The sequence below is a fragment of the Schistocerca americana genome, chromosome 11 (assembly GCF_021461395.2).
Source record: "Schistocerca americana isolate TAMUIC-IGC-003095 chromosome 11, iqSchAmer2.1, whole genome shotgun sequence".
Taxonomy (NCBI): Eukaryota; Metazoa; Arthropoda; class Insecta; order Orthoptera; family Acrididae; genus Schistocerca; species Schistocerca americana.
The window spans coordinates 126,338,859-126,360,288 of record NC_060129.1 but is presented as its reverse complement, the minus strand read 5'-3'; the positions used below and the strand labels follow the sequence as shown (position 1 = coordinate 126,360,288).

The following is a 21,430-nucleotide window of genomic DNA, read 5'->3' as shown; positions in this document are numbered from 1 at the left end:
AGAACTGTAACTGAGTCAATTAAAATATAAGAAGTCACTTAAAACAGAAGAAAGTAACTGGGATTGAACCTAGGACCTTAGGGTAACCCTAATTACTGCCTGTAACACTACTGCTATACCACAGTTCACTGATGCTCACTGGTATCAATTTATTTATTTATGTAGTCAGTCAATCTTCTGCCTATATTGGCTGTTAAAAGTTCTTGATCGTGTAAAAAACATTCGTCTTTAATTTATTGATGAGATAGTCAAATGCTCCTCTGATCTTCCACGCATTCACATGCATTCGAGGAATTTGTCTGGTGATCTTCGTAGTTGATGATATAAATTATGAAATTATCCATGGAGATCGTCGCTCGCACACAGGACACCCGAGCTTTCCGCCTGATGCTGCTGCTTGTCACTGGAGTGTTGCGTATCAAGAAGTCGCTTGCTTCTGTCGCTCACGTAGGACTCGGCCTAAGTTGTTCTTGATGTATGGGGGGGAGTTGGAAGGAAAATAAGTTTCTCCTGTCGACTGTGGTCAGAGAGAGAGAGAGAGAGAGAGAGAGAGAGAGAGAGAGAGAGAGAGAGAGATTTTATTTTTCTACCTAATTTCCAAGTACATTGAGACATTTGTTATACCGCTTTATAAGCTTCAACAAGCCTTCCAGGAAAAAATCAGGGCGTTGCATATGGAAGAAACATTGAACGCCAGTTCGCTTTAATCAAGTCATCCACATTCCTGACATTTGCACCTGTAGTGACCGTGCGCGTCCATCCAGGTCTCGGTTTGTCCTGCACTTGGTGACGTCCATCACTGAATTGCTGGCACAATCTCCACACCATTTGCCTCGACATCAAACCTGACCCGTACACCTCAACAAGGCGGTTATGAATTTCTGTGTCTGATACTCCATGTGCCCATTCATAACGGATAACAGCTCTCACTTTCACCTTTGACCAGAATTCCAAAACGCACCTTCTCTCCATAGCTCTGGGAAAAGACTGAGCGGCTGGCCTCCACTTTGCGCAGGCACTGCGACAGCGCCCTCTGCTTGATCGCGGTCGACCTGTACCCAATGGTGTGTCGGTGTCTTGCACGTGCGCGTTCACCTGCCACGTCGTCTTTCGCCCATATCACACAACTCTGCCCACAGTCGACAGGAGAATCTTATTTTCCAACTCCCCCTATTACTTGACAATGAATCCCATCTGACAATCACTGTCAAGTGTTTGCGGTTTCATTGTCAACTATATCTTTAAATTCTTTCCGCACGGTATTGTAAAAGCATTTCACAGCAAATTTGCAACACCTGTCGCTTATCCGAGTGCATAATAGATACTGAGAATTCTCATCTCTCTCATCTGTCATACCCATTTACTTTTACAGGCTTGTGATGATAGATTGCTAGACTGCCGCTTTTTGTGCCAACACCCACTGAACCTGTGAATGCTCTTCATACAACGAGCAAGCAGCACTTGGTAAAAAGTGCTGATATCACAACTCTGCAGAACTGAAGAGAGTTGAGCTGGCTGAAAAATGCCACACTGCACTACTAAATTACATGTCGCACTGTGCCTAGTATTTCCTGGGAGGAAGGAACAAATGTGACCTAGACAGAGCCTCGACCCACCTGTGGCCCGTACGCCCTGCACACATTAAGTTTGGTGAGCCGTGGCCAGCCCTGTCGTAGGGTATACAAGGGGCACGCACAGTGTCTGAGGTCGTGCGACAACTTCAAGGACACAAAAATGAGGGTACTCGTGTGACACAGAATTACCAGCTCCCTCAAGGAGTTTGAAAGGAACTTCGTTGCGGGTATCCATTTGGCCGGCAGGTGAAATCATGCAATATCCAGATTGGTGGAGTATTTGGATCCAACAGTGGCCCATTGCTGAACTGCATGTGAATATGGGGGCAGACATTCATGCTATCAAGGTTCTGATCAACCTTGTCTGATCACAAACGGCAACTGGACTGAGGAATTACCAGTCCTACATGTAGGCTGCTGTTAACACTCCGCACAACACTGTTCTCTGAGTGGTGCCATGATTGGGAAGCAAGAACTGCTGACTGATGGCACAATATTGTGTCCAGCAATGAATCCACAATTCATTTATAACACCTTTCCCAAATGAATCAGTGCATAAACCTAAGTTGCAGGAGGTGCAGCGTCATACTGATTAGTGGGATAATATTCGGAATGAGATTTTCACTCTGTAGCAGAGTGCGCGCTGATATGAAACTTCCTGGCAGATTAAAACTGTGTGCCAGACCGAGACTCGAACTCGAGACCTTTGCCTTTTGTGGGCAAGTGCTCTACCATCTGAGCTACCCAAGCACGACTCACGCCCCATCCTCACAGCTTTACCTCTGCCAGTACCTCGACTCCTGCCTTCCAAACTTCACAGAAGCTCTTCTGCGAACCTTGCAGAACTAGCACTTCTGGAAGAAAGGATATTGCGGAGACATGGCTTAGCCATGGAGGATATTTCCAGATGAGATTTTTACTTTGCAGCCCAGTGTGTGCTGATGTGAAACTTCCTGGCAGATTACAACTGTGTGCCAGACCGACACTCGCACTTGGGACCTTGGCCTTCTGTGAGAAAGTGCTGTACCGTCTGCTATGTTCTTTGTAAATCTGACTTGAATTTGTAAGCACTGAAATAAGAACAAATTACCACTCAACCTGTATAGTTCTAATCCATTTCGAACTCCCCCTGTGAGTGTTTCATATTTTTTTAGGCTTTGCATGTACTGAAGTTGCACGAGAGATGAGCAAAGTCAGTGACCCTTAAGTAGAGCTACGAGAAATACCCACATTCTAAAAATGCGAAGTGTTTCGAAAGTGTAAAAAAATGGTTATTCCAACAATACCTGGGTATAGAGCACAATGTTTTCAGTTGATTTCAAGGTGCGATAAAATGCAAAATTTCTGCAAAATATATTATAATTAGAATATTTCAGTGAAATTTATTACTTACATGCTAAAAATTTGAATATACAGTTGCTAGACTTTTACTGTCTTTAATAATCTGTTGTTATACATGAAAACACCCCGTAAAGATGACACAAAAGCAAACATTACGATTGTAAACAAACAGATTACTTGTTGTGTAACTACCAATTCGCTAAATATGATCTTCTGCAAACCTGTGCAACACACACATTTATGCACTACTGAGCTAACATGGAGTAGGTAAAACGAGATACATCTGTCATATTTTACATCACTGAAAACTGAACGCTAAACCAAGGATGTTGCATTTATACCTGGGTAGAGTAATGAATAAATAAAAGAGAGGCAAGAAACCAGCATCAAAGTCAAGCTACATAGTATGGCTGTTTTTCTGTCATCTGCTGTATTTTTTACTCTATTTTTTGTAATTACTGAAGATTTTATAAAATACGAGTAAAGCTACAAATTTTTTGTAAATATTTTTGCCAGATATTTATGGTATCACTGGAATTGCATGCTCTTATTTAACATTTATGGTGTAATCTTTTTTAATTTATGAATGTGCGAAGACTGAGGAAGAGAAAAATCAAACTTTAAGGTAAGAATTTTGAAATATGTACTATTATGAAGTGGACAGATTACTACTCACCAAGTAGTGGAGATGCTGAGTCACAAATAGGTACAACAAAAAAAAGTAAGCTATTGGCCAAAAACGCCTTCATCAGAATGAAGCCACACACACACACACACACACACACACACACACACACACACAGTCTCCGGCTGCCGAGATCTGGCCATGGCAGCCACAGACTGTGGTCATGTGCATGAGAGTTGTGTTTGCGTGAGTATCTGTGCATGTGTGTGTGTGTTGACCAAATCTAAAGAAGGCCTGCACATATCACAGACACAAAAAATACAAATGCTAAATTCAAATTTTAAAATGTTAAATTTTCAAAGTTTGTTGCTATTTTATCAAACATGACATGTAGAGTCTGTGGCTGACTACCAATTTACTTGATTATGGCAGAAAAAATAACAGCAATTAGCCACTTTTTGTAATGCTATTTATATAAATAGCACTGTTAACAATTTCAAACTGACAAGTTCATCAGATGGAACAATCATGTCAAGATATTTGTTTCCTACTTTACATCAGTGAAAAATAATGTAAAGCACAAAGAAAGTATCATAAGGTGAACAAGCTGTCTGACGATGAACCTGTCAGTTAGAAATTTGTAACTGTGCTCTTTATATGAATAGCATTATAAAAAGGGGCTGACTGCTGTTATCTTCTCACAAGAATCAACCTGTATCTCAAAGTTTATTGCTAATATCAAGTAGCTTTACTCATAAGGTGTACACTTCCCTTGTATGAGATATTACAGCTGAAAATATGGTGACACAAAGTTCAAGCACATGTTTCTGTTTCGAAGCTCACAGATCTCATGTGCTGAAGACAGAGTGCGCACACGCACACATGTGCACACCCTCTCCCACCTCACCTGTTGCCTTCCCCGGCCTGCCAGTCGCTGTAGCGGCCGCCGTCCTGCACCCGCCGTCCGCCGCTGTCCGTGAATCGCCCGCTGCCCACCTGTCGGGGTCGGTCACCGCCTCCTCCTCTCCACTGCCGCTCCCTCACCCTGCCGCCGCGGCTACTGCCACCGTAAGCTGGCGAACCGTGTGTGTTGTCTGCACCTTCCCCATTTATCACCTGTGGTGCAAACAAGTATGTAACCGATCTTAAAAGACACTTCAAAATTAAACACAAAACAAACAGATTTAATTTTTCATTGTTTAAAAGCATGCTTCACATTTGTAGTATATCTGAAGAAATTCATGTTACCACCATAAGCTGCTTTTTGTGACTAATGCTTTATTATAACTAGTTTTGGCAGACAGTACCATTTACAAGTAAACTCTTATTGTAACGGTGGCATGTGACCAAGTCACAATAAACTGTTGACACTCAGCAAATTTATTCATTTATTTAATTATCTCTGAGTTACATTTGTAATTAATTAATAGGTTATACCTAAAAACAAAGATGATGTGACTTACCAAACGAAAGCGCTGGCACGTCGATAGACACACAAACAAACTCAAACACACACACAAAATTCAAGCTTTCGCAACAAACTGTTGCCTCATCAGGAAAGAGGGAAGGAGGGGGAAAGACGAAAGGATGTGGGTTTTAAGGGAGAGGGTAAGGAGTCATTCCAATCCCGGGAGCGGAAAGACTTACGTTAGGGGGAAAAAAGGACAGGTATACACTCGCGCGCACACACACACACACACTCCCGTTACCCACCAGGCCTCAATCTCCGCTAATTTCAAGTTGCCGCCGCTCATACCTTACCTGTCATTCAACAACATTTTTGCCTCTGTACTTCCGCCTCGACTGACATCTCTGCCCAAACTCTTTGCCTTACACATGTCTGTTCGTGTCTGTATAAGTGCGGATGTGTGTGTGTGTGTGTGTGTGTGTGTGTGTGTGTGTGTGTGTGTGTGTATATATATATATATATATATATATATATATATATATATATATATAAAAAGAAAGATGATGAAACTTACCAAACAAAAGCGCTGGCAGGTCGATAGACACACAAACAAACACAAACATACACACAAAATTCTAGCTTTCGCAACCAATGGTTGCCTCGTCAGGAAAGAGGGAAGGAGAAGGAAAGACAAAAGGATATGGGTTTTAAGGGAGAGGGTAAGGAGTCATTCCAATCCCGGGAGCGGAAAGACTTACCTTAGGGGGAAAAAAGGACAGGTATACACTCGCACACACACACATATCCATCCACACATACACAGACACAAGCAGACATTTGTAAAGGCAAAGAGTTTGGGCAGAGATGTCAGTCGGGGCAGATGTACAGAGGCAAAGATGAAGTTGAAAGACAGGTGAGGTATGAGCGGCGGCAAATTGAAATTGAAATTAGCGGAGATTGAGGCCTGGCGGATAGCGAGAAGAAAGGATATGCTGAAGGGCAAGTTCCCATCTCCGGAGTTCTGACAGGTTGGTGTTAGTGGGAAGTATCCAGATAACCCGGACGGTGTAACACTGTGCCAAGATGTGCTGGCCGTGCACCAAGGCATGTTTAGCCACAGGGTGATCCTCATTACCAACAAACACTGTCTGCCTGTGTCCATTCATGCGAATGGACAGTTTGTTGCTGGTCATTCCCACATAGAACGCTTCACAGTGTAGGCAGGTCAGTTGGTAAATCACGTGGGTGCTTTCACACGTGGCTCTGCCTTTGATCGTGTACACCTTCCGGGTTACAGGACTGGAATAGGTGGTGGTGGGAGGGTGCATGGGACAGGTTTTACACCGGGGGCGGTTACAGGGGTAGGAGCCAGAGGGTAGGGAAGGTGGTTTGGGGATTTCATAGGGATGAACTAAGAGGTTGCGAAGGTTAGGTGGACGGTGACGGGATACTTTCCGGGACTGGATCAGATTCTGAATGTGGCTCTCCAGCAGGGATACGACTTCCTCAAATCCTGCCCTGAAATGAGATCCATCCTTCATGAAATCCTCCCCACTCCACCAAGAGTGTCTTCGTCCACCTAACCTTCGCAACCTCTTAGTTCATCCCTATGAAATCCCCAAACCACCTTCCCTACCCTCTGGCTCCTACCCCTGTAACCGCCCCCGGTGTAAAACCTGTCCCATGCACCCTCCCACCACCACCTATTCCAGTCCTGTAACCCGGAAGGTGTACACGATCAAAGGCAGAGCCACGTGTGAAAGCACCCACGTGATTTACCAACTGACCTGCCTACACTGTGAAGCGTTCTATGTGGGAATGACCAGCAACAAACTGTCCATTCGCATGAATGGACACAGGCAGACAGTGTTTGTTGGTAATGAGGATCACCCTGTGGCTAAACATGCCTTGGTGCACGGCCAGCACATCTTGGCACAGTGTTACACCGTCCGGGTTATCTGGATACTTCCCACTAACACCAACCTGTCAGAACTCCGGAGATGGGAACTTGCCCTTCAGCATATCCTTTCTTCTCGCTATCCGCCAGGCCTCAATCTCCGCTAATTTCAATTTCAATTTGCCGCCGCTCATACCTCACCTGTCTTTCAACTTCATCTTTGCCTCTGTACATCTGCCCCGACTGACATCTCTGCCCAAACTCTTTGCCTTTACAAATGTCTGCTTGTGTCTGTGTATGTGTGGATGGATATGTGTGTGTGTGCGAGTGTATACCTGTCCTTTTTTCCCCCTAAGGTAAGTCTTTCCGCTCCCGGGATTGGAATGACTCCTTACCCTCTCCCTTAAAACCCATATCCTTTTGTCTTTCCTTCTCCTTCCCTCTTTCCTGACGAGGCAACCATTGGTTGCGAAAGCTAGAATTTTGTGTGTATGTTTGTGTTTGTTTGTGTGTCTATCGACCTGCCAGCGCTTTTGTTTGGTAAGTTTCATCATCTTTCTTTTTAGATATATTTTTCCCACGTGGAATGTTTCCCTCTATTATATATATATATATATATATATATATATGTGTGTGTGTGTGTGTGTGTGTGAGAGCGCGCGCGTGCGCGAGTGTATACCTGTCCCTTTTTCCCCCTAAGGTAAGTCTTTCCCCTCCCAGGATTTGAATGACTCCTTACCCTCTCCCTTAAAACCCACATCCTTTCGTCTCGTCTTTCCCTCTCCTTCCCTCTTTCCTGATGAAGCAACTGTGGGTTGCAAAAGCTTGAATGTTGTGTGTGTGTTTGTGTTTGATAGTGTCTCTATCAACATACCAACGCTTTCATATATACAGTCATGATCTTCACATATCTTAAATCATCATTATTGTCTATAGCAAGGCCCATATCTCTCTCAAGTGCTCGCCACACTTCACTGCAGCATCGTTGGCCAACCATGGGTCTTAGAAAGTGTATGGGGCCAGCAAGAATGGACCGGTCAAAAGGTGCGTCATCGTTTGTTTTTTCCAAATTGGCAGGACTCTTCTTTGGTTATTCCACTTTAATATGTTATCCTTTGATCTTACCATTTGACACCTAAGTCTATTTAGGCTCTTCCACACTCTACATTCCAAATGTGATCCAGCAGGAAGTTTTTATTTAATGTTCCCACTTTTTAGGCTGCCTTTATCCAATTTCTGTTTCCACATTGATTCTCTGGTTGTAGGTCGACTTTCATTTAGTGGATTTTCAACTTTTATCAAATCTTTCTTAGATTTAAATCTCTCCACCGCTGGCTGGCGTGCGTACAGTAGATGTCTTCTATCTTCGCACTGCCTGCTTCATTCAGCCATCACCAACGTTTGTCGTCTGATCTGCGGGGAGGGGGGGCGCTATTCCAGAACACATATAATGGAAATCGCGGTTTGTAGACTTCAGGCATCCCATAATTAATAGACATGAGTCATTCAATGCTGCATCTTGCTTCGGGGCATGTGTCGATCTTCTCCATACGGAGCATGCATATTCAGCTGGAGCAAAGCACAATGCCAGTGATGATGCACGTAAAATTTCAGGATTTGCTCCCCACTATGAGTTGATAAGTTTGCGGATTATACTGTTCAGTGAGTTGGCTTTCGCTCTAGTTTTTTCTACATGTTTCTTGTAAGACAATGTTCAGCCTAATGTGACTCCAAGATAAACTGGGTTTGGGCAGTGTTTAAGTTTAACTGAGTGCCATTCCAATTGTAACTCTCTGTTTGCTTCCTTATTGTTCAGATGAAATAAACAAGTCTGTATCTTTGCTGAATTCAGTCGAAGCTGGTTCCCATTCTAATATTTAGTTAATACTTCTAAGGCATCTGTTATGTTTCTCTCAATATGTTTGTTTGATCTGGATTGGCAGGCAATGGCTACATCATCAACGTAGATAAAACTTCTTGTCATTGGCCCAACTGGTTGGTCATTTGTGTACAGCTTGAAAAGTGGAGGGGACAAAACACTACCTTGTGGGAGCCCATCATCAAATGTGCAGGCCCAATAAACAGTGTCAACATTTTGTGTTACTCCAACATATGATACTGCTAAAATGACTTTACTTGAAAATTTTTTGTCATACCAAATCTAGTCGTCAATACAGCACTAGTCACCAGTAACACGAAATTCTTTGAATACATTAAGGCTGTGGAGCACGATTTATATAATGAATACTACACCAGTTACTTGTTTTTTCAGGCTTAGCACGGAGCGTTTCAAGAATTTATTCTCATTTTCAAGTGAATTTGTTTACATGAATATTTTTGGTGGTGTTTTCATGTGTTATTTTCTGCCTCTCTTGACTCTTTTTGATATTGTTATACTGCAATCTGAAAATCTGACAAAATGAATATTTGAGTGTTTTTAAATGCCAAAGTTAGAAATAGTATATATTGAAAATTCCTTCCAGTTTGCCCTATGTAGTAGCTACTGCATAGGACAAACTGGTAGGAATTTTCATATTAAATACACTGAACACATCAACTGTTACACACATAACGAATTAACAAAATCAGCAAAAGAAACACACGTAAGAAACACTAGACACCCAATCAAAAACATAGAAGATCTTAAAATACTCCACTACTTCCAAAGATCATATACAATGGATTTAATGGAGGAGCTTGGAATTTTTTTAGAACACAAAAAGCAAGGAGAATAAATTCTCAATGATAAACTAGGTAGTGAATCAGGTAATTTTTTCACATGTTTCTCCTGCATATGATAAGTGTAGTAATTTTCATAAATGTTTACATTTCCTCATTAGAAAAAAAAAACCTAATCAATAATCCAGTCATGAAAGTACATTTTACGTGTGTGACATTCTATATAACAGAGGAGGCACAATATCTGTAAGCAGCAAAAAATACCACTTCTAACATTACCATCAAAAATACTCAGATTCATTTTGTCTAATTTTTTTTTTTTTTTCTCTCTCTCTTTTTTTTTTTTTTTTTTTTTTCCAAACATTCGATAGGCGAACCATTTTTTACAAACATTCGATAGGCGAACCATGAGTGATCCGGCAGATGTCAATATGGTAATCGAATTCTTGCCATTCCCATCCCAGCATGGCATCGTCGACTTGTGGCAGTCACTTCCCGTATTCTCTCCCGGAGCTCTGCTACATCACGTGGTAGAGGCGGTACATCCGCCAGATCTTTAATGTATCCCCACAGATAAAAGCGACACGGAGTGGGATCTGGTGATTGGGGAGGCCATTTCGTGAAACAGCTGTCCCCTTCTGTAGCAGGGCTGATCCATCGATGCGGCAGCTCCGTGTTCGGGTACCCTCAAACTTCATGATGAAAATGGGGTGCAGCCCCATCCTGCTGAAAGATGAACGGAGAGTCTGATAGCGTTTTAGGCATCAGCCATTGCTGCAACATGTCTACGTAGGAATATCCAGTGACAATGCTCTCCGCAAAGAAGAATGGCCCGTACAGTTTTCGATGTGACGAGGCACAAAAAACATTTACGTTTGGGGAATCATGCTCAAATTCAGTGCAATCGTGTGGATGCTTTGTACCCCAGATTTGACCATTGTGCCTGTTCACTTTCCCATTAGTGTGAAAAGTGGCTTCATCGCTAAAAATTAATCGATCAACAACGCCATCCCCATCCTCATTGAATTATTGCAACTGCGAACAAAACTCAAAACACTTCTGTTTGTCATTGTCACTGAGCTTCTGCACTAGCTCCAATTTGAATGGTATCACAAACAACTCCTGTCGCAGGACTTTCCACACTATCAATGGAGCCATTTCAAGTTCGTGGGATACACTTTTGTGGCGGCGTTCGTAGCGACAAGCAATTCGCTGTAGAAACGGCTTACGAAGTCACCGCCACACTTTTAATAGCGGGCCGACCGGTCCGCTGGAACAGTGAACAGAAAGATGAAAACCCAAACACTCTGATTAAATAAAAGTCGGTACTTATCTTTATTGGTGAAGATACAGTAACACAGTAGTGAACTCGGTGTCTACAGAAATCTGTCTAGTTCGAGTCGGAGCGGCTAGGTCAGCGTCGGCTGACGACAAACAACAACTCTGCTGCGATGAACACACAACTGACTAGCAAGTACACAATTCGGTGGCGAGTATACAACTGAGCGGCGAATACAGAACTGTCCTAGCGCTCGCGACTCCAGCGCTTAAGAAGCCAGAAGCCAGCGGTGGCGCGTGCAGACTTGCGGCAATTTCCTGTATCGCTGGCGCTGCTTATGCGGACGGCGTCCGGACTTTGATGCTGCCAACCTTTTTGGCAGCGGGCTCGGGTGGCATTACTGGCTAGGATATAACATACACGACACACCGTTTTTTTGGACTTCTTACATGTGTCTCTCGTACGCGCTCCACATTCACTTCACTCACACTGGGACGACTGCTTCTCTTTGCCGGGCACAAGCAACCCGTGGTAATGAATTTGTTGTGCCAGTGAGAATTGGCCTTCCTTGTTGGTGGCTTCTTACTGTACTTGGCTCTAAACATCCGTTTAACAGCTGTAGCACACTTGTTTTTGTCGAACTCCCACACACAGAAAGCTCACTCCGCACCTGAACTCACCATGTTTGCACCTAGTGCTGACTATTGGCAGGTTACCAAATTATGCTGTAGCGGTATACATGAAGAAAAAAAAAAAAAAAATAAATAAATAAAAAAATAAAAAAAATAAAAACCCTTTCAGGGTTTCTCTTCAAAATGACATATGTATGATATCTGTACAATGTTTGGTTCTTGTGTAATAAATAATTGAAAGTGTTTCCAGACTCTATGTACACCCTGTATGTTCAACATGACCGTGCAATAACTACTTACAGATGGCAATACTAGTTGTGGAGGCTATATAAAGCATGTCTGGAGAACACATACAACACTGTAATCATTCTCATAATGCAAAAATAGAGCTATTTATCTGACGTCCAAAAGGGAATGATCATTGGATTCCAAGCCAAGGGTGGAAGCATTTCCGAAACGACAAGTTTTTAAATTGTTTGCACGCCATCCTGTTTAAAGTTCACTGCGTATGACAAAACGGCACTCTCCAAAACAAGTGTCTAAGTAAGCAGTTGCACCATGGGCCACAGATGACAGGAATGAACAACGGCTGCAGATCCATATATGGGCAAATAGAAATGCAACTGTTGAGCAATTGACGGCCCATACGAACCAAGAGGCTACTACGAGTGCCTCCTCATCTACTGTTCAGCAAACACTGCTGCTCATGGGCCTCTGCCGCAGGTACCTGCTCACGCACCCGTGCTGACTGGTGTTCATCACCGATGAAGGCCGGAATTCATACACCAGTGCCGCAACTGGGCATCTACCGAGTGGCGAAAGGTGGCTTTTTCAGACAAATCGGGTTTTAGCCCTCACTGGATGCACGGCTGTTGGCGTGTACGGCATGAAACGCCTGAAAGCAAACACCCTGCAACCATCTACAGAAGGTTCCAAGCCAGAAGGCATTCCCTGGGTGATTCCTGTCGTTCTGAAAGATGCAACAGATCAACACAAGTATGGATTTATCCTTGCAGATCATGTCCACCATTACATGCAGTTTGTTTTTCCTCGATACAATGGCATTTACCGGCTGCAACGTGTAACACAGCTCACTGTGTACATGCATGACTAAGGGCATTAGAATGTATTTACCATACTCCTCTCGTCAACAAACTCCCCAGATTTTAAACAACCGAGAATCTGTGGGACCACCTCAAAATGAGCTGTTCGTGGCACGTATCCTCAATCGAGAAACCTAGCGCATCTGGCACATCCCAGTTCTCTCCCTACATGTCTACACTGCAAAATATGGTTTTGACAGGTGGTCACAATGTGACAGGACAGTGTAGTTGTCAATAAAGCACTATTCACTAAAAGCAGCTCATGGTGCTAACACAAATTTCTTCAAAAAGTAAATTGTCCTTAAAGCCAGAGACTGGTTCAGACAGCACAGTGCTACATTAGGAATGGTCCTTGAAATGTAGCAATCCGGAACTGATCCACTTGCTCTGATAACACTCCTAATATAAATACTATTTTTGCTTCTCTTTCGTGTTTCATTTAATTGACTTATACACCATGTGTTGCTCGGTGGTAAAGTGCCACACTACAAACACAAAAGTCTTGGGTTCAATCCCTGGTCAAATCCTAGAATTTTTATCTGTCATTTATCACTTCCTTTACTTCTGACAATGTTTAGTTGTGGAAAATATTGAGTTGCCCCACAGTTCCGAATCCGCATTAAACTGCAGGCCCCCATATAAATGGCTGGGTAAGTTAGTTCAAAGGTCGGAAGAAGGTAACTGCATACCCCTTCCAAAATGACCGTGACTAGTATAGCACTGTGGTGTTCAAAACAATTTTCATATTGACGATTGCTTTACTTTGGCATGTACACCATACACACATGAAATATCCGAATTATTTTCCATGTTGTAATTTTTTAAATCTTATCAGCTTTAGATTTGGGAAACGAACAAGAGAAGCAATATTGGCACTATGTTAAATTTTGGGGAGAAGATTAGAAGTAGACAAAAAAGTACATAATTTATTGATGTAGAAAAGACATATGATACGGTTGAATGGAAGTTATTACTTAGAGCAGGGCTTCCCAACCTTTTCAGCTGGCGGACCCCTTCTTCAGTCGAAAATCCATGGCGGACCCCTAGTCAGTCAAGAGCACAGTAACTTCAAATTTCAGAACGAAACCCATGGGAACTGAAAGCTTCTTAATGCAGGTGCCATGTTCCCAATGACCCCCCCCCCCCCACCAAGTATCAATAGTCTTTGGTTTAGAGACGAATGAAAACAACTTGAAATTAACGATCCAATTTTAATTCCCACTGTATCCAGACACACACTAGTGGATTTACTCCCTTTGGCAATTAACATTTCATTTCACACGCTGGAGCTGTCTTCTTCCAAGAGCAATCAACGTCACGTCCAAACTGTTCGCTGTTGACAAGCTGTCGCTTATGGTCTGTTCACTTCCACAATTTGGCTACTGTTGTGTAAGGAGCATGCATATTTCGTAACAGTCGTGTGTGTGTGTGTGTGTGTGTGTGTGTGTGTGTGTGTGTGTGCGTGTGATTTTTTGTGAAATCCAAAGAAAAATGTTCAAATGTATGTAAAGTCTTCCTTCGGTCGTCCTCCCTCCTCATTCATTTCAACTGGAAACTTCCCTTGCTGTGAAGGCGATGGAGAAACTGCAGCCTTCTTCAATGATCCTGACTTCAGCCACCGATCCATGTTAGAAGTAATAAACTGGTCAAAAATCGACTTATGAAACAGGTAGTGCACTGACAAGGCAAGTTTAACTTTTAATGATGCCTGGGGCTGCATACGTGAGCCAGCGAGCGCTGTGATTGGTCGACAAAGCTCGCTCCGCGCATGCGTAAAAGGTTTCAGCGCACAAACGACCCCCGTATTGTTGCTAACAGTCGATCAGAGAAGCTGCATTCTCCGGCATTAAACAGTGTATATGTTCTCACTTAGGAACCGCAATGGCCGCTTGGGGATATGACCTGAGGTGAAAGCACACGTTTTTCAAATGGGGGAAAAAAAAAAGGTTGTGATGAATTTGATTTTCACATTTTTATTCAATAATTTTACTCATTATTTTAAACGATTTGGTTAAAGGTGGCCGCGGATCCCCTAGAAAGAGCTGGCGGACCCCTAAGGGTCTGGATATTAATGGTAAAAAAGAAAGAAACAAATATGAGGAGAGTGAGACAGGGATGCCCTTTATTACGTTATGTCGTACACTCATAAAGGATATCCTAACAACAATGAAAGAAAAGATGACTGGAATCAAAATTAATGGTGTGCATATTTACTGTATCAGATTTGCTGCTGATTTGCAGCATTGGCACACTCAGAGAAGGAACTAAATAAAATGGTTGGGGTCTTCAACTAAAAATAAATATCAAGAAGACAAAAATCATGGTTATACACAAGAAAGGGGGTGGAGGTCCAATTGACATACGAACACACAGTGAGCAATTAGATGCGGTTATAGAGCCCCTTAGGGAGATAGCTTTCGGGGCTGGAAAGATAGCCAATGCACACTCAGTACGTCTGCCAGGGCGGCCTCACCCGAGATGTGGAGGTGGCCTTGCCTGAGGCTGTCGAGCACGCAGGCTGCAGTCTTCTGCAAGTTGTGGCTCACATCGGCACCGACAATGCCTTTTGGACAGGTTCTGAGGCCATCTTCAGATGTTACAAGCAGCTGGCAGAGGTGGTAAGGATTGTTGGCCTCACACGCAGGGTGCAAACAGAGCTTGCTATTTGCAGGATCATTCCAAGAGTCGACTGGGGTCCTTTGGTTTGGAGCTGTGTGAAATGTCTCAGCCAAATGATTAATCGTCTGTGTAATGGTGTCGGACACAAATTCTGGATATGCGTTATCTGGTGTGGATTTCTAGGACTCCCTTTGATAGATCAGGGGAGCACTACACAAAGGAAACGGCTACTCAGGTAGCAGAGTACTTGTGGAGTGCACATGGGGGGTTTCAGGCTAGCCAGTAGTTTGAGGTACTCTCACGAACACTCACCAGTCGATACGCACATAGCGAAATCAGACTGTGTTCAGAGTAAAGGCTGTTTGACTGTAAAAACTTCATCAGTAAACTGTCAAAGTATGCACAGCAAATTTCCCGAGTTTACTGCCCTCCAGAAAAGTTCTCAACCTCAATGTAGTCTCAGGACTGGGAGCTGACTAAAACCCACAGTAAAGCTCTGAGATATTTAGCGAATCTTGGAATGTTTATCAGACTGACAGATTACGGGGGTGTTCGTTGCAGTTGACAAAAATATTGTCTTTGCTGAGGTTGAAATTGAGTGCGATAGTGAAATTACATTGCGTGCATAACAGGTCCAGGTGAAACCAAGTTAATTGTTGAATGTTTTTACTGACCACCTGACCCTGCTGTGACTGTTATAGAGTCATTCAAAGAAACTCCATGGTCAGTTGTTCATAAATACAGGGTGTTTCAAAAATGACCGGTGTATTTGAAACGGCAATAAAAACTAAACGAGCAGCGATAGAAATACACCGTTTGTTGCAATATGCTTGGGACAACAGTACATTTTCAGGCGGACAAACTTTCGAAATTACAGTAGTTACAATTTTCAACAACAGATGGTGCTGCAAGTGATGTGAAAGATATAGAAGACAATGCAGTCTGTGGGTGCGCCATTCTGTACGTCGTCTTTCTGCTGTAAGCGTGTGCTGTTCACAACGTGCAAGTGTGCTGTAGACAACATGGTTTATTCCTTAGAACAGAGGATTTTTCTGGTGTTGGAATTCCACCGCCTAGAAAACAGTGTTGTTGCAACAAGACGATGTTTTCAACTGAGGTTTAACATAACCAAAGGACCGAAAAGCGATACAATAAAGGATCTGTTTGAAAAATTTCAACGGACTGGGAACGTGACGGATGAACGTGCTGGAAAGGTAGGGCGACCGCGTACGGCAACCACAGAGGGCAACGCGCAGCTAGTGCAGCAGGTGATCCGACAGCGGCCTCGGGTTTCCGTTCGCCGTGTTGCAGCTGCGGTCCAAATGACGCCAACGTCCACGTATCGTCTCATGCGCCAGAGTTTACACCTCTATCCGTACAAAATTCAAACGCGGCAACCCCTCAGCGCCGCTACCATTGCTGCACGAGAGACATTCGCTAACGATATAGTGCACAGGATTGATGACAGCGATATGCATGTGGGCAGCACTTGGTTTACTGACGAAGCTTATTTTTACCTGGACAGCTTCGTCAATAAACAGAACTGGCGCATATGGGGAACCGAAAAGCCCCATGTTGCAGTCCCATCGTCCCTGCATCCTCAAAAAGTACTGGTCTGGGCCGCCATTTCTTCCAAAGGAATCATTGGTCCATTTTTCAGATCCGAAACGATTACTGCATCACGCTATCTGGACATTCTTCGTGAATTTGTGGCGGTACAAACTGCCTTGGACGACACTGCAAACACCTCGTGGTTTATGCAAGATGGTGCCCGGCCACATCGCACGGCCGACGTCTTTAATTTCCTGAATGAATATTTCGATGATCGTGTGATTGCTTTGGGCTATCCGAAACATACAGTAGGCGGCGAGGATTGGCCTCCCTATTCGCCAGACATGAACCCCTGTGACTTCTTTCTGTGGGGACACTTGAAAGACCAGGTGTACCGCCAGAATCCAGAAACAATTGAACAGCTGAAGCAGTACATCTCATCTGCATGTGAAGCCATTCCGCCAGACACGTTGTCAAAGGTTTCGGGTAATTTCATTCAGAGACTACGCCATATTATTGCTACGCATATGTGGAAAATATCGTACTATAGAGTTTCCCAGACCGCAGCGCCATCTGTTGTTGAAAATTGTAACTACTGTAATTTCGAAAGTTTGTCCGCCTGAAAATGTACTGTTGTCCCAAGCATATTGCAACAAACGGTGTATTTCTATCGCTGCTCGTTTAGTTTTTATTGCCGTTTCAAATATACCGGTCATTTTTGGAACACCCTGTACCTAGATTATGCAATACTAGTTGGTGGTGACTTTAATCTACTGTGTGTGTGTGTGTGTGTGTGTGTGTGTGTGTGTGTGTGTGTGTGTGTGCGCGCACAAATTTCTTCTACAGCTTGAGAAAGGAATTTCATTCTGAAAGTTAGCAAAGCTCTGTATCTTTTGTTTGTGTGTCTGTTGACGACACAGCACTTCTGCCTTTCGGTGAGTTGTCTCTTTATTCCTAAGCAATTCATTGACAATATGGTTATAGGACATGAGGTTTTCTGTTTTGTCAAGTGCACAATTCTACATTTCTATCTCTGTACCACTTTGAAACCTTATCGAGATTTGACTGAACATTTACGTAGCTTCTTTCAGATGGTACTTTGTTATAGATAAGTGCAGCATCTGCAAAAAGTCAGAAGTTACTGTTAATATTGCCTGTAAGGTATTTAATATACAGCAGACAACTTCACACTAATTAGTCTGAACTGCGAGCATTCCACCAGGAAATCACTGATCCAGTGACAGAACTGAGGCAACACACTGCAGACCCACAATTTCATTACAAGCTGCTTGTGAGAAACATTGTCAAAAGCCTTCTGGAAATCTAGAAATATGAAATTAACTTTAATTCCCCTGTCGACAGCACTCATTACATCGTGCGAATAAAGAGGCAGTTGTGTTTCACGAGAACTGTATTTTCTGAGTCCACTTTCTATGTCAATGGATCATTTTCTTTGCGGTGTTTCATTATGCTGGAACGCAGTACATGTCCCAAAATTCTAATACACTATGTCATCGAAAATATCCGGACACAACCAAAGACATACGTTTTTCAAATTAGGTGCATTGTGCTGCCACCTACTGCCAGGTACTCCATACCGGTGACCTCAGTAGTCATTTGACATCGTGAGAGAGCAGAATGGGGAGCTCTGCAGAACTTTCGGACTTCAAACCTGGTCAGGTGATTGGGTGTCACTTGTGTCATACGTCTGTACACGAGATTTCCACACTCCTAAACATCCCTAGGTCCACTGTTTCTGATGTGATAGTGAAGTGGAAACATGAAATGACACGTACAGCACAAAAGCGTACAAGCCGACCTCATCTGTTGACTGAGACCGCCGACAGTTGAAGAGGGTTATAATGTGTAATAGCCAGACCATCTATCCAGACCATCACACAGGAATTCCAAACTGCATCAGGATCCACTGCAAGTACTATAACAGTTAGGCGGGAGGCGAGAAAACTTTGATTTCATGGTCAAGCAGCTGCTCGTAAGCCACACATCACGCTGGTAAATTCCAAAAGATGCCTCGCTAGGTGTCAGGAGTGCAAATATTGGATGACCGAACAGTGGAAAAACATCGTGTGGAGTGACGAATCACGGTATACAATGTGGCGATCCGAAGGCAGGGTGTGGGTATGGGCAGTGGTTTTATGGTGTGGTTGTGCTTTTCATGGAATGGGCTTGCACCCCTTGTTGTTTGGCACAGCATTATCACAGCACAGGCCTATATTGATATTTTAAATACCTTCTTGCTTCCCACTGTTGAAGAGCAATTCGCGGATGGCAACTGCATCTTTCAACACAATCGAGCACCTGTTCATAATGCACGGCCTGTGGCAGAGTGGTTACATGACAGTTATATCCCTCCAATGGACTGGCCTGCACAAAGTCCCAACCTGAATCCTATAAAATACTTTTAGGATGTTTTGGAACGGCGACTTCGTGTCAGGCCTCACTGACCGACATCGATACCTCTCCTCAGTGCAGCACTTCATGAAGAATGGGCTGCCATTCCCCAAGAAACATTCCAGCACCTGATTGAACGTATGCCTGCGAGAGTGGAAGCTGTTATCAAAGCTAAGGGTGGGCTAACACCAAACTGAATTCCAGCATTACCGATGGAGGGCACCATGAACCTGTATGTCATTTTCAGCCAGGTGTCCAGATACTTTTGATCATACAGAGTAAATGCAGATTCTACCCAACAGAGATGGGTCGTTCGCGAACTAACAGGTCTAAAGGAACAGTTCACCAAGATGAACGGAACGAGCGAGGGACGAATTCTAAGGAACCGTCTTTCATAGTTCACTTCGGTCGCGGCTTTCTACTTATAGTTCCCGGGAACGGGAAACGGTCGGTCTCGTTTCCAAACGGCATGTCAGCCGGTCTCGCTCCAGCCTTGGTCCCATTTGCCTCTCTGTCTCGGTCTCGCTCGGCCAGACTAGTCCTCCTTCGGGTACCCGCTTGTCACAGTTCCACTGCCAACTGCTCATAGTTCAGTATAGATTAGTAGTTGTTTGTTTTGTTCTCTTTGCACGCCCAGTCTAGATCTGTGTCAAACCTTTTTTGAATTCTAAACTTCTGGTTCTTTTCGTGTTCTACTCAGCACCCAAGACTGATAATTAAAATTACATAATTAATTTTACAGCTACGTGGTAAGTAATACATACGTCTTTCTGGTAACAAAATGGCGTATGAGCTTACTTCACTATTTCGATAAACAGCAGAAGAAATTCTTGTAAAAAGGCAAGAATTTTTGTTGTTACACATGCAAAGGAAGTATGCACAGCACACACTAGTGGCCATTTTCCATCTTTTTTCAATCCAAGGTAAAAGAGCATGTTCATTGCTATGGAAGGTAGACGGACTTACAACCGAATGAAGCCCACGTTCCATAATCGAGTGTCTGGTGTCACATTTTGTAAAGAGAATATAACTCCTACAATATTATTTCAGTGGAGCACGAAAAGTCGGCCCTGAGTACTAGACTGCTCATTGTCGCTCACCAATCCTCATCTATTGTTTCAAAGTTGTTTCATTAGCTTATTTGTTATTTCTTCACTGCCTAATTATTACATGTTTATCTATTCTGTTGTAAATAGCAGTTGTAAATAGGCTGTTTAGGTTTTTATGTTGGTAACGCCACGTAGCGCTCTGTATGAAAATCACTGACTGTGCTGTGTGCAGTCTGTGGTTGGTTTGCGTTGTTGGAATATTTGCTATTGTAGTGTTGGGCAGTTGGATGTGAAAAGCGCATAGCGTTGCGCAGTTGGAGGTGAGCCGCCAGCAGTGGTGAATGTGGGGAGAGAGATGGCGGAGTTTTGAGAGCGGACGATCTGGACGTGTGTACGTCAAAAAAAGGAAATTTGTAAAACTGGATGTCGTGAACTGATATATATATATATATATTATGACTTTTGAACACTATTAAGGTAAATACATTGTTTGTTCTCCATCAAAATCTTTCATTTGCTAACTATGCCTATCAGTAGTTAGTGCCTTCAGTAGTTAGAATCTTTTATTTAGCTGGCAGTATTGGCACATGCTGTATTGCAGTAGCTCGAGTAACGAAGATTTCTGTGAGGTAAGTGATTCATGAAAGGTATAGGTTTTTGTTAGTCAGGGCCATTCTTTTTTAGGGATAATTGAAAGTTAGATTGCGATGCGCTAAAAAATATTGTGTGTCAGTTTAGTGTTGATCAGAATAAGTAAAGAGAGAAATGTCTGATTACATTCAGTTTTGCTCAGCTGTTTGAAAATCTAATAACGTCATTCTTTACATTCAAAGGGGAAGTTTCAGGGTCAACAAATCGTGCATAATTGGCAAGCAGTCTGTACTCAGTGCCAACTTTTTGTGCGCTACCTTATATTATTTCACTGCTATCAGCGACATTACGCTACAGTTCGCTAAACGAGATGTTTCGCAGAATCTCGAAACTTAAAAGAGTGAGAGAATTCTGTTAAAGTGCCCCCTCTTGGCGCCTTCCATCCTTCAGTCACCTATGCTACTAATTTTCAATTTTTCATAAGAACCATATACCGAGTACAATGAACGGTGAACGAGTAAAAATGAACGGTTCCCAAAAAAAGAGCGATCACCAGTGAACTAGTTCCCAAGGATGAACGACTTTTCCCATCTCTACTACCCAAGCCTGCAGGTCGTTCTGCTGTATCTGATCACGAATGACACCTGTGCAATGTCCTCGATACATTGCA

General features: G+C 43.2%; 1 protein-coding gene across 2 annotated transcripts in view; it reads right to left on the bottom strand.

The window, feature by feature from the left end:
• The window catches only part of LOC124553803 (transcriptional repressor NF-X1), a 285,701-nt gene that overhangs the window by 244,627 nt on the left and 19,644 nt on the right, over positions 1–21,430 (bottom strand). For both annotated transcript variants that reach the window (XM_047127780.1, XM_047127781.1), the window contains exon 4: positions 4,448–4,656. In XM_047127780.1, coding sequence (XP_046983736.1) covers positions 4,448–4,656 — 209 coding nt within the window. The remainder of the gene's footprint in view (positions 1–4,447; positions 4,657–21,430) is intronic.